This window comes from Corvus hawaiiensis, chromosome 5 (assembly GCF_020740725.1).
Source record: "Corvus hawaiiensis isolate bCorHaw1 chromosome 5, bCorHaw1.pri.cur, whole genome shotgun sequence".
NCBI lineage: Eukaryota > Metazoa > Chordata > Aves > Passeriformes > Corvidae > Corvus > Corvus hawaiiensis.
In genome coordinates, this window is record NC_063217.1 from 23887031 (window position 1) to 23900860 (window position 13830).

Consider the following 13830-nt stretch of genomic DNA (forward strand, 5'->3'; position numbering starts at 1 on the left):
TGTGTCAATTGCATAGTGAGAGAATGAGAAATTTCTTATCTTGTCTACAGAACCAAAATAAGGTCTTATTTTTAAAATTATACACCTAGGTATCTTGTTTGGGTTTTTTTGTTCTCTCCCTCCCAAGTGATTTCATATGGAACAGATGAACTGTTTTTAATATATAGCAAAAGGGATGCTGGCAGAGTAGGTCAAAAATAGTATTGTGGTAAGACATTTTTCTCTTGCCTCTGCTTTTCATTCTCCTAAGAGAAAATGAAATAGATACCAAAAAACCCATAGTAAATGCAGAGCAATGCAATTACGTGCAAACTGAATGGAAGGTGTCACAGAGTAATGTCACAGAAATAAAATACTTTATGTTTCCTTCACACCATATTATAAGGAGTTATTTACAAAGTTAGAAAAACTGATGTGGAACCATTATTTTGCAGGTACACGGAAGCTGTGATAGCTTATGAACATGCCAAACAATGGGATAGTGTAATTCGACTGTATTTGGATCACCTAAATAATCCTGAAAAGGCTGTTAATATTGTAAGAGAAACACAGTCTCTTGAAGGAGCAAAGATGGTGGCCAGGTAACAATCATGTTATGCTCATTAAAAAGAAGTCTTTTATCTATGGGGAGTTTATGAGGCTTGCTAACATATTAGACTCTGGTTATTGGTACTTGGCCACTGACTGTATAATTCAGTTCAGTTCATTCATCATCTCTAAGATTTGGACAACTAAACAGGTACTGATTTTTTGTTGTTGTTGTTTACTTTCTGATTAAAATTATATTAACATGAAGTAATAAGTTTAGACAATAATAAAAAATTGCCATGCTGGATTATTTTTACTAAGTTAATTTTAGGAACCTAGTTAAAGCAATTCGAGATAGAAAATGGATTAGAAGTGTTTTGTATTTGTATGTATGTTGTGTATTATATTCCTGAAACATTTGGTGTATTCATTAAGCTTCATTAAGTACTAAGGCATTAATTTTTCATTCTGATTAGATTCTTTCTGCAGCTTGGTGACTATGGTTCTGCCATCCAGTTCCTGGTTATGTCCAAGTGTAATAATGAAGCTTTCACATTAGCTCAGCAACACAACAAGATGGAGATTTATGCTGATATCATCAGTGAGTATTCCAGGTTCAAAGTTTGCTTGCATTATGTTTTGCTGTTCTTTTAGTTGATTTCAACCAATTTGAAATCATAACACAATGGGTGTGAAGTTTTGTTTCCCATTTCCAGTCATTGCGGCCAGATTTGCCAATGTGTGTACTTCAGGCCTACAAGCCAGACTCTGCTTTCAGCTTAGATATCTCCCTTGGTCTTCAGTCTGGGTTGTTTTCAAATCTTGCCTGTCCTACAGCTTTTTTTTGCTTATCCATAGAGATAAAACATTTGTCTAGACTATTTTCTTGTGCCCATTGAGGAATCCCTTTCTTTGACCTTGATACAAAATGGAGCATTTCACTGGTATGGTTCCTGATTTTTGTTCCCTTTTCCTTTTCTCGTGGTTCCAACTCTTTTCTTCCATGTCACTTTTTTCCTTTTTTTCTCTTTAAGACCCTTTGTGGCCTCCTCTTATCTCAGTGAGAGATGGAAAGGAGACCTTTCTGAAAAGCTGACTTTTATCTTGGGCTATCAAGCCAATCAGAGTCCAGCTTGTCAATTTGCGCTCAATTTTATAGTTTTCTTCTGTGTGAGGCACCTTTGAAGAGTGCCTTATCAGCTCCACATATTTATCTCCCAAATTCTCATATTTTCAATTAATCTCTTCCTTTAGAAAATGATTTCTTGTTATGAAGGCTATAAAAACTTGGCAACAGTTAGCTTGGAGATGTATGGTTGCAGATGCTTGTCGAGGTGGCCACAATTGTTCTACTGTTCCTTATGCTTTTATCCAAAATAGGATGTCTCAAACTTAAGTGGGTGGGAAAAGGGTTTAAAACCAACTGGAGTTGTGGCTGTCTTTGTTTTACATGTGTACAGCAAAATGGAGTCTTGTTTAGAAGACTTAAGTACTATTCTCTGCTACCACATGGTTGCATTAGCCCTGATAGCCTTGCTTCGTACAATACAAGTGTGCTTCCATATTCTTAAACTGTGAATGCAATTCAGGTGATAATCTCATAATCACTTGCCCTGCTTTATTGTTGCCAAGACATAATGGAAAAATTCATTATTAGATCATGTAATGACATTTCACTATGATTTTTTAGAGCAGAATGTAGTGACAGGATGAGGGGGAATGGTTTTAAACTAAATTAGGAGAGTAGATTTAGATTAGATATTAGGAAAAATTTCTTTACTGTGAGGGTGGTGAGGCACTGGAAAAGGTTGCCCAGAGAAGTTGTCCCATCCCTGGGTGTGTTCCAAGGCCAGGTTGGATGGAACTCTGAGCAAGCTAGCCTAGTGAAAGATGTCCCTGCTCATAGCAGGGGCTTGGAACTAAATGATCTTTAAGATCCCTTCAAACCCAAATCATTCTATAATTCTGTGAAAAACAGAAATCCCATTGTGGTGTAAAACCTGTGGAAACAATTATTTCACTTTATTATTAGCTCCTAATATTTGACATTTAGTCTGATTAAAATGGGACAAAATGTGTAAGACATACTTTGAGTCTGTCTGGCTTTGATTTCCTTTGAATGTCAGTAAAAAAAAAAATAGGAGTATGTTCCTTCAGTAGAGTCTTTATCTTCCTTAATAAGAATGCCCTGCTGTCTTCTGTTGCAGGTTCTCAAAGTACTACCAATGAAGATTATCAGAGCATTGCACTATATTTTGAAGCAGAAAAGAAACATTTTCAGGCGGGGAAATTTTTCTTGCTGTGTGGTCAATATGGACGGGTCAGTACTGAAAGGATAAGCCAGTAAAAGTTAAACGTTTATAAAACTGTTCAAAATACAGTACTTCAGGGAAGTCCATGTTAGATTTTAAGTGCCTTAACTGATGACATACTGAATTTTTTTTAAAAGAGTAAAAAATGCAAGCAAACTATTTATATTTACAGTTATCTAGAATGTGTTCTGTGAATTGTACATTGCCATGCACATAGGTTTTTCATAGCAGTAGAAGCTTGAGATGAATCACGGATATATTATTGTCAATGAATCTCTAAATGTCATGATCCACAGCAGCAATTTATTTACATTTTATTGGCTTGACCAGTGGAGACTTGGTTGCAGAGTAACTAATTCATTAATTGCTGTAGCGTGCCCTAACTGAAAGCTTTTTTTAAAAAAAGAAAATATGTTAATTGAAGTATGTTGATTGACACACTTTTGATCAGTTACAAGTCTGTGAACTGATGCTTATTAAATGTTTGACTTTTGCATACTGAACACATACTACATGACTGATTTTTGCACATTACAGCCATTGTAGGTGAAAACTCCTTCAACTGTGGCATGGGGGGCTCCTTGACATTAAAAACATGACATTAATCACATTGTGACATTAATTACATTAATCATTAATTTGTTCTCACCATACTGCTGTTAACATCTTTCACAGTTAGTGAAGGTGTACATCAGAATTTGGCAAAGACTCAATTGTTTCTTGCTCTGTAGGAGCAGCTGCTACCTCTGTAGTTAAGCATTCAGTGTGCCACCTGTCTATCAAAATGCAGAGAGGGAGAACTTGATAAAAATTACAAAAAAGTGAGTTTCATGTGTCTCAATTTTAACTTTCCTTCTGTATCATTTTAGGCATTAAGGCACTTCATGAAAAGTCCAAGCACAGAAGATAACTTGGCTATGGAAATGGCAATTGAAACAGTAAGCAACTTTGATAAAACAAAAAATTCTTCATCTTTTTAAGAAGTTTACCTTCAGTATTGTGACATTTTCCTAGCGTCACTGAGTGTGTTTGGACATATTGCAAATAGAAGGAAAACTGTATCAGTAAAGATGATATCTAAACATATCTAAAATCCCAGTTTAACACATTAGAGAATAAATATGAACTACTGCATGTCAAAGCTGATGAACCAAAGAATCATCTGGTTTGAACAAGCAGAACTAAAAAAATCATGTTCTAAATCTGTCTAGTTTCAGTGCTTTATGGAAAGGCTTCTAATGAGAAAGTTATTTTTCCCTTCTTCTTTCATATCGTAGTTTCTTGTGTCTTTTTTTGATAGGTGGGACGGGCAAAAGATGAAGCCCTAACAAATCAGCTGATTGACTATCTAATGGGAGAGGGGGATGGCATGCCCCAGGTATTGTATTTTTATCACTGCTATTCTGTCACATTCTGTGCTACAAGATATTTTGAGCTTACTTTGTGCTAAAATTTTTAGTAGGCACAGACTGTGCTTTAGCTTTTGTTAAGGAGCAAGACTTGTATGACCATTCCATGGGTCATTCACCCAGTAACTCCAGGTTCAGAAATATAAGAAAGGAAGCACCAATTACTCTTGGATTGAGTAATTTTTCTTCATCTTTATGAAAGCAGGTAGTTGGACAGAGGAGGTCGAAATTAATGCTTGTACTGAGGGTAGGAGACAAAACTTAGCTGTTGGTTGATGCCAGTTTGCCAGCTGGCTGTTGCCTTTCCCAGATGGACAGTCAGCATGTGTATGTCTTGAGATGAGCTACAGCAGTGGTCTCTTCCTGCAGTAGCAGAGTTGGTCTGACTTTCACAGTGGAAGAAAGTAAGGTACAAAGTAGGAGATGCAGGTCAAAACCCCGCAGTTTACCGGGTTACGTTAGTTCGTGCATTCAGCGTCAGTGTAAGGCATAAAAGGTTGTGGACAGATTTTCAAAATTAGCATCCTTTTTCATTTCTGAGTGGCTTTGATGACAATAGCTTGTAGTACATTCAGTCATAATTGGGCTTGAGTTCATGGAACTATGTGGCTGAACCACTTGAAGTTTTACCGCCCGTTAACAGCACACCTGGAATGTGAGTTAAGTGGTGAAAGCCAGACCTCAGGTGAGGGTGTTCCAGTCTGCAGTCAATTGCTTAGTTAAGGAATGTAGAGTCTCATACAAAGTCATGGTAAATACAGTCAGGTGCAATATGATATACCATGGAAGAATAAATTACATCTTGCTGAGGGGAACAAGGTTTGGTAATTATGGAGATTACAGGGGCTTGGTACAATAAGTTGATTTCACCCCTAATATTACAGCTGTGGTTTGCAGTTCTGTTAGGAAATTGGAAACTCTGTCTCTTTCGTCTCTGTATGGATTAAGGGTTTGATATTTTAGACTTCTAGAGACACCAGGCAGTTGATGGCCAGGAAAACTTTGCTTTTGTAAAATGTAAAAAAAAAAAAAAAAAACCAACCAAAACAAACCAAACCTCTATCTCTTTATTACTTACCTCTGACTTTACCTCTAATATGAAATGTGAACTTCAATAAAATTATGAGAGAAGCAAAACATGGCAAAACAAACAGAATTCAGCTGTAAGAACCCAAAGGTAATTACGCTTTGGAGGCACTGGATGAAAAATCTATCCAGTATCAGTGTAAGCAAGACTAATTTTGTATTTACGCTGGAAGTTGGGTGGACAGACACTGTAGCATCCAGTCTCTTTTCTCAGAACAGCAGCCTATCTGCCTTGTTCAAAGAAATGCATGGGACTGGGTGAAGGAAGTGAGCTAGGTGAGTGAGCCAGTGAGTATGATATCCATAGTGAAGAGGTTCTAAAGATTTTGGAAAAGACTTAAGAATTTTTGAATGCCATTATTGCTATATTTAACATTGTTTTGAACTTCAGTGTAGAGCTTTGTTTTCCTTATTTAAAAGCTCTCTCTTGTTCTTCTGAATGCTTTAATCCAATCTACCATAGTCTCTCTCAGTGAGTAACAAAATTTTACTTTATCAAATCGTACATATTTGCTTTAAAAACTACTTTAAAAACAATCCTTATCTTCATTATGCTATGGAGACTGTTCTTGAACTTTTCAAGCAAGATATTATTGTTTTTAGAAAATAGAAGCTTCTATGTCGTGGCATTTTTGTAAAGCTGAAAGTAAGAGTGAATTGAAAAGTAGCCATGCAGCAGAAACTTGCTAATCATTTCAAGCATTGATCTTCAAACCAGGTTATCACTGACAGCAGGCTGATTGCTTTAAATCTTTCACAGCCAACAATTATGTGGCATTTTAATGAAGTACCATATTATCAAAATTATTAAGTTCACCAAAATTTTGCTACACTATTGTCTGACTAATTATACATGATTTCTTAAATGTGTGATTTTGTCAACTGTTGTATTTGTTAACTTCAACATGTAAAGATTCTTAATTTGTCATGTTCACTCTTTCAGGGAGCATTAACTAGCAAGGTTCTGCTGTTTTCTGTGTGCATATTTTCTGAGTACATATATTTTAAAAAGAAAACTTAAATTATGATTATCTAATATTAAATCAGCTAGATTGCAATAATAAATTTTCCAAAGACCTTAGGAAATGTATTGTATTAGAAAATTCTTTTCTGCATTTTTTGCTTTTAAACTTACTGACTTTAAAGGTAAGAATATGGAAGTAAAACATGGGATTAATTTTTCTTGAATGAGTTTCACTTTTTTTTAAAAAAGTAATTTAAATATATTATTTAAGTAAAATATAATTAGGAACATGGCAAATACCATATAAGACTACTGGTCCATGCTGGGACAGGATCCTTTCCTGCTGCAGCAGGAGAAAGGGGAGAAGCAGGCTGGATGGCGAAGTAGTGCAGCTTTGGGCTAACATCAGTGGAATGGCCATCTGTGTTCGTTAGGTGTCAGAAGTTGGGAAGAATTATATCATAACCCACTACTCTTAATAATTTTTGGTTTACCCCACTCAGGGAATGGCAATTTTTCTTTTTAAGGCAGTTTACAGTGGAAGAATAATACCTGTTAATATAAGTAGTTGTAGTTACTTTATATCCAGTTAACTATTTCATTATTCTGAGTTACAGTTTTTACTATGTTCAGCCTTTTGATCGTGTATTACTTAAAATTCTGCTCCATCATTAGTTTAACAGTAATTACTTTTGGTTGCTTAATGTTTTTCCTTATATTTCAAGTTAAAAAGAAGGTTTTGTCTTCTCTTTTTTCTTTGCATATGCGATTCTTTCCCTCCTGCTTTTATTTCTGTGATTTTTTTGGTAATTTTTTCTTTGCTTCTCAAGTACAAGCTAATCTTTGCAGTCATCTTCTCTATAAGGAAATATCTTTGTCTTCAATATTTCTGTTACCTTGAATTTCTACTTTCTTTTGCTCTGAGACTTACATACAAAACCCACACAGTATTCCAGAGAATAGCACAACATTGACGAATACAATTCTTTTAATAGAAGTTTTTATACCATTTTAACATAAAATACACACTTTAAATGTTTGGATTTACTACTAATTTTGCAGAATTAGTTGGTTTGGATTTTTTTGCTAAGCTCTCTATAAAGCTGCCAGAGTCATCTTTTTTTTTTCATTTGTACATTTAAGTTGGAACCATACCATTATGTACAATATTTTAGCTCAATTTAATCCCAATTAAGTTTATCATGTACAGGCTTTACTTTTTATTAATCTCATTTTAGAAATCACTGCTAGTGATATAAAATAATGACACTAGCCCTATTTTTTTTCACTTAATAGTTTCTTTTCATAGGAACATAAGCAAGGTCAACAAGTAACAATTTTATTTTGTATTTTTATTTTGTCTTTTTTGTTTTTTAGTTTTGTTTTTAAATTATTTCACTAATTTGCCTGCTGTTGGATTGCCACGTTTTGGGCAAACTCTTTGCTACATTTACCGTTCTTGAGTTATATAATCTATCAAAAATACGTGGTATAGCAAATTATAAATTTTATGCATTTTATTAGGTGGTTGTCCCCCTTTTTAATTTTTTAACTGTCTTGGATGTCTGCCTTCTGGTCCCAGAACAATACATTCATTAGTGGCCAGATTTTGTGATCCTCATCCACACTAAGCAATGTTTGCATCTAGATCCATAATGCAATTTAAGCATTTCTGGCAAGACTCCTATTTCTGAAAGGAGTCCCTGGTTTCTTTTCTGACACCATAAATGCCCACACAGCTGGAGTTGTTTGGTTTCCCCCTGTACAACTCTCCACGTGCACAGTGGTCTGTGGCTTTCTGCATCCCTCCTGACAGGGTTTGGCCAGCACCTACCAGGACTCCCTGCGGGCCCTCAGCGTGGGTATTGTGTGCCCAAGCAACAGCCAAAGCCCTGCGGGAGATTGTGGCATAGCTGAAGCATGTTCCTACAAAGAGCTCTTCACGAAGCAAGCTTGTCTGCTTTCTTTGGAGAATGTGGTGGTGGGGTGAGCAAGTCAAGAAAAGGAATACAGCAGTAGGTATTTGGTCAGTATTAATTGCTTTTGTATGATTTCATTAAGGATGCCAAGTACCTGTTTCGCTTGTACATGGCCCTAAAGCAGTACCGAGATGCTGCCAGAACTGCCATAATAATTGCCAGGGAGGAGCAGTGTTCAGGTAAGTCTTTCCTCTGATGTGATGGCATCTCTCATGCTACCTCCTTAGGTACCCTACTTAGGGTGCTGCTCTTTGTGTAGGATTATACTTAGAGAAGACGTGTATCAGTGCTTTTAGTTGTATTCAAGGTCAGTTTTGAATTTGAAAGTAGACTTGGGAAGAAGCTTTGGACTCACACCTGTATATTAAATATTGGGGAAAAAAAAGAAACTTGTGGAAAATATCTGTATTTTTTATTACATTCAGGTGAACATAGTGATTAAGACAGCCTTTGACTTTACCTTTCTGTGTGTTACAGTCATAGAATTGCAGTTTCTACATATGGTAGAAACTGACTTGGTACTGATCCTTTAGTCTTAGCACCTGACTTTTATCAGTGGAAGATGGGCAGAGGAGATAATTTCTGTTGAAGGACCAGACATGTGCTTACTTTAAGCTTTGTTTTCCTTTGTAATGGGTAGGCTGAAGTTAGAAAAAAAATAAGAGAGAGGGCTAGAAGCAAAATAGCTGCCACCTCCATTATTAACTCTCCCCTGTAGCCGTGGCAACAACCCTACCGTAACACTGCTTGCTTTTCATTTCAATTATGTAAAAGAAAAATCTATAAAGGAAAAATAGCAGTCTCGGGAATAACCCAGGCAAATTAACATTTATGGGCTGCTCCTCGGCTGCTCCTCAGCATTGGGCTAAGGAGTGGAAAAACCTCTAAAACCCTTGGCAAGCAAATCTCCCAATCCATCATAGTGAATAATGCATTTGTGCTTAATTATGTAAGCAGGAAATGCAAAGGCTCAAGGATTTAAATATTTACTAGCTTCTCTGAATCTGAAAACTTGTATCTAAAATGCAGTACCCTATGGTGTATTTCATGTTCCCTAGTAGTATAGATGTATTTTGCAGCAGTGTAATAGGATGCACAATGTTTGTCTCATTAAAATCACCAACCCTGCAGTAACTGTTTCTTCTGGAAAGGCAGTTTTACATCAGCCCCCTCTTCCTTCAGCATATTTCAGTGAGTTTGATTCTGAAGTCTGCACCAGTATAGTTTGTTCTTTTCTTAAAAATCCATTTAATAATAATATTTAAGTCACACTGGTTGGTATTTTTCTTTGGGTATGCCATTTTAAGTGCAGTTTTCTTTGAAGTTGTTTTTATGTAATCACATGATTTTAAGACTGATTGTATTATACTGAGAGTCAGTAACACAGTATAAAAAAATGTTGTTTTCCAGCAACTAATTCTGAAGTGATACTTAACTGTTTCACACAAATTTCATAGTTTGATTAAATTGTAGTGTATAACAAAACTTTACAAATTGCTCTGTAGAGTAAAAAGATCTGCTGATAGAGAAATATAGGGAGGCAAAGGAAAAATGTTTGCTGAAATAACTGGAATTTCCTTTAAATGCCTCCAGCTGCAAAGAGTATGACTTCCTCAACCTCTAATAATGCAAAAAATCCCAAAACAACCAACAAAACAACCCCAAAAACAAAGCAAGAAAAAACCAGCTAGGAATAGACTAAATGCAAAACACTACTTGATTTCAGCTTTTAATGTCATAAAAATTGATAATTCAATGAAATCCTGTGATTTCTGGACAATCCTTGATAGTAACCTTGAAGCAGTATAACCTAGTGAAGTAACATTCAAATTTTAACTATCCCTTGACAGGTTTTGGGTTGGTTTGGTTGCAGAGGCAAGGCGTTTCCAAAGCAAATGATCAAGTAAAAGTATGCTAAATTAACATTTAAAAAATAGCTTTTGAATATCTGACATTGAAGAACAACAACAAAAAAATCTGTAAAAGCTCTAAAAGCATCTTCTACTTTTAAAGTTCATTATATTAAATTGCTATCATATATATTTTGCTACTGTTTAGACTGTTTAGATTACTTCTCCCAGTGTAATTTTTTTTTTTTTTTAACTTCCTGGCTGATACTGTTTAGGATACTGTGACAAGCAACTGCTTGTGGTTTTCCAAAGAAATTGTCACGCAATGGTTTTACTCCAAGCATCAACATAACTTCAGCTTCCCTATAAAAACATTGTTATGAAAAACTAAATTTTCTGTTGTTGTTTTTTTCTTAAGGAAACTACCGAAATGCACATGATGTTCTTTTCAGTATGTATTCAGAGTTAAAGACCCAGAAGATTAAAATTTCTTCTGAGATGGCTACGAACCTTATGATTCTACACAGCTATATTTTAGTGAAGGTAAGGAACTGAGAAATTGAATTTATGTGTAAGTTGCGCAGTGTCTGGTTTATTGAACCATATGGATGGATGGGCTGTGTACATAAATTACAGTGTCATGTAGATTGTATCACAGAATCCAAGTGCATGCTAATAGCATGCTTCAAGAGGACAATCCACAGTTGTTTCTGCCTCTTTGAGTAGCATATTCTTTTTTAAAATACTGAATAATTGAAAATTACATATGGCTTCCTGTTTCTCTTTTGCATTCATACTTACAAATGCTATGCTACTAGTACAACTATTTATTATTGTTGTTGTTGTATTTGAGGTTATTATCCATAAGTAGATCACTGCTTTTCTGTAAATGAAATTAAGCAGGGGCTCCAGTGATCTCTAGTAGTTAACCATGGATAGTAAACCCATCTCCAGTAGTTAAGCCCATCAGGATATCCATTCCTACAGCCAGGTTCGGCCTCCCTCTCTACCAGCAGTGAGGCAAGAGCTGCAAATGGTGGGCTGAAGGCCAGAAGCAGCCTTCTGGGGAAGAGCCACTGTGAGGTCTCTGGTCCCTTCTCTAGTCCAGCTCTGCTCAGTTTCATGAAGGAGTTGTTGGCATGCAGCTCCCAGCAGGATGAATGAATGCCAAGAGCAGGCTGCAGGAATTACTCTCAATGGCTGCAGTAAACGTGGCATGTTTGCTGTATTCCAGATTCACGTGAAACGTGGTGATCACATGAAGGGAGCACGGATGCTTATACGTGTAGCCAACAACATCAGCAAGTTCCCATCACGTAAGTGCTGACAGCAGAGGAGCAACAGGGCAACTCATCAATCAGCACTGCATTACAAGGTTCATTCTCCCCCTGTGATCCTGTGGGCAACAACAGAGTGTAACTACACAGTGTGCTCTGCATCCTCCTCCAGACAGCTCTTCCATACACAGCCTTCAGGATGGGATCCTCACCAGCAGTTTAATCTGTCCTCACATTACTGCAGTACTGAGCAGCCTCAGCCACACACAGTCTCAGGATTGTGTGTAATGAACTGATTGGTTCTGGGATTTTATCACAAAATTTTAATTGACCTTTTTTGAAAATTATTTTTGGGTACATGGAAAATGTAGACTAAAAAGTAGGCTTTAAAGAGTGCAGACCAGATTTGGGAGACATGGTTATAATCAGAACATTCCTGCTGCCATGCTGAGCTTCAGGAGTGCGAGGCAGTGAGAGGTGAAACCATGGTTTTCTTGTATATGGTTTGAGGAATGGCCCAAATTGTGCAACTGTGTACCATGGAAAAGAAGAAAAATAAGTCTTTTTTCATCAGTACTTTTTTAGCTGTATTAGCTCAAAGGTTTTTAACATTAATATTGGTAAATAAATATTTGACATAGTTTCATTCTGTTACAGACATTGTGCCAATTTTGACTTCAACTGTGATTGAGTGTCACCGAGCAGGATTGAAAAACTCAGCCTTCAGTTTTGCTGCTATGTTGATGAGACCTGAGTATCGGTGTAAAATAGATCCTAAATATAAAAAGAAAATTGAAACTGTGGTCAGGTGAGTGATGTTAATCAAATGCACGCAATCACCTGTCAAGGCTTTATTTGCAATGCTCTTTTTGCTCATAAAGCCTATAGGCTGTTTTCATATTTTTTCACTGTCTTTTATTTGAAAGGCTAAGAACCATTTCCCACCCTTCTCTGAGAATTAAAGACTTCCCTTGAATGCAGTAAGCCTTAAATTCAATGTGTTTGTAAAATGCTTCCTAACCAGCAGTAACTTTTCCATCTTGTCCATACAGACACAAGTGCAGCCCTACAGGTTTAGTTGGTCTCTAGTTGAGAATCCACAGCCAAACTGTTGGCTACTACAGCAGCAGCATTGTGCTCTTCTATGATTTAGACTACTGACTAAATGGCTAAGATAAAAAAGAATGGGATGGCAAATAAAATATATGAATTTTTGACATTTTCTTCCTTATCTGAAGTTTTGTTTTGGTAGATCCTAGCCAATGTTTTCTGCCAGAGGAGGAAGCATAGGTAACTGTAAAACAGCAGGGCACACATATATAACACTTTCTCATTTATTGTACTAGTCTCTAACCAAGGTTCAGGGACTTGCTGAGCTCATATGGGTGGTTCAGGTATTTATTTATTAAGTCTCTAAGCTCTCCATGAGCTTATCCAATCTTTCTGCTTAAAGCCATGTAAATTTTTAATGACAGGTGACTCCTACAACAAGAAGTTCCATTATGTCAAGACTGGTCTCTAGCTGGTTTAAGGTGATGCCTCATAGTTTTCCTCTTAGGAGAGATCTACCCTTTTCTGTGTTATTCATGATTTTAAACACCTCTATATTTTATTTATTTCCCTTCTATCAGTTAAGTATTTTCAGGACCTGAAGAGTCTCAGCTTACATAGCTGTTTTATGGATACTGATTTTTATGTCATTTCTCTGAAACTCTTAGAGCCTTTTTGGAGGCAGTTAGAAGCTGTATAATCCTACCAGAAAGCCAGTTTTTTGTTACTCCTGTTCTTTGTGGTGCTGCCACAGAAAAACTCTGAAACAAAGAAACCACAGCTTTATAGTCAATACGTATAGACCCTGAGTTTTGAAATCTTTCAAAGTATTAGGATCTGTTACAGCTTTTAAAAGATGGTGTTTTTTCTAATTAAATGGAAAATGACCTATTTCCGAGTTGACATAATTGTGATGAAGCTTGGGTGATAGTTAAAAGGAAGGAGCTGATAGAATGTAAAATAGCAGCTGGAAGCTAAGCAAGTAACTCAGAGGAAAAACACTTGCTAAGTATCAAAGGCATTGTAAAAGAGCTTTGTTAAGTTCAAACAGCCTGAGGGTTTTATTCACAGCTGTATCTGTGTTTTAGACGTCGAGACACTACTGAGACAGAAGAGCCAACAACAGCCTGTCCCTACTGTGCTTTCCAGCTCCCAGAGTGTGAACTTCTGTGTCCCAGCTGTAAAAACAACCTTCCATACTGCATTGCAACTGTGAGTGTCTGCTGTGCTTCCTGCAGTGTGACAGTAAAGGCAAAGCTGCTTTCCCTTCTAAAAATAAGTTCATTTGAACATCTTTAGTTTGCTAGTGGATCCAGGCTAGGTGGTGTTATGCATTTATGGGTTTTTCTAATGTGTTACCAAATTTCTTTTTGTC

General features: G+C 36.5%; 1 protein-coding gene across 2 annotated transcripts in view; it reads left to right on the forward strand.

Moving 5' to 3' along the window:
• Nucleotides 1-13830, forward strand: part of WDR19 (WD repeat domain 19) — a 39503-nt gene that overhangs the window by 22125 nt on the left and 3548 nt on the right. The window contains exons 25-34 of one of the 2 annotated variants that reach the window (XM_048304329.1): nt 435-581; nt 1005-1129; nt 2736-2848; nt 3710-3778; nt 4141-4218; nt 8361-8457; nt 10547-10671; nt 11363-11444; nt 12063-12213; nt 13544-13667. In XM_048304329.1, the coding sequence (XP_048160286.1) occupies nt 435-581; nt 1005-1129; nt 2736-2848; nt 3710-3778; nt 4141-4218; nt 8361-8457; nt 10547-10671; nt 11363-11444; nt 12063-12213; nt 13544-13667 (1111 nt within the window). Of the gene's footprint in view, nt 1-434; nt 582-1004; nt 1130-2735; nt 2849-3709; nt 3779-4140; nt 4219-8115; nt 8326-8360; nt 8458-10546; nt 10672-11362; nt 11445-12062; nt 12214-13543; nt 13668-13830 lie in introns of those variants that run through there. The other variant, XM_048304330.1, reaches the window with a different exon arrangement.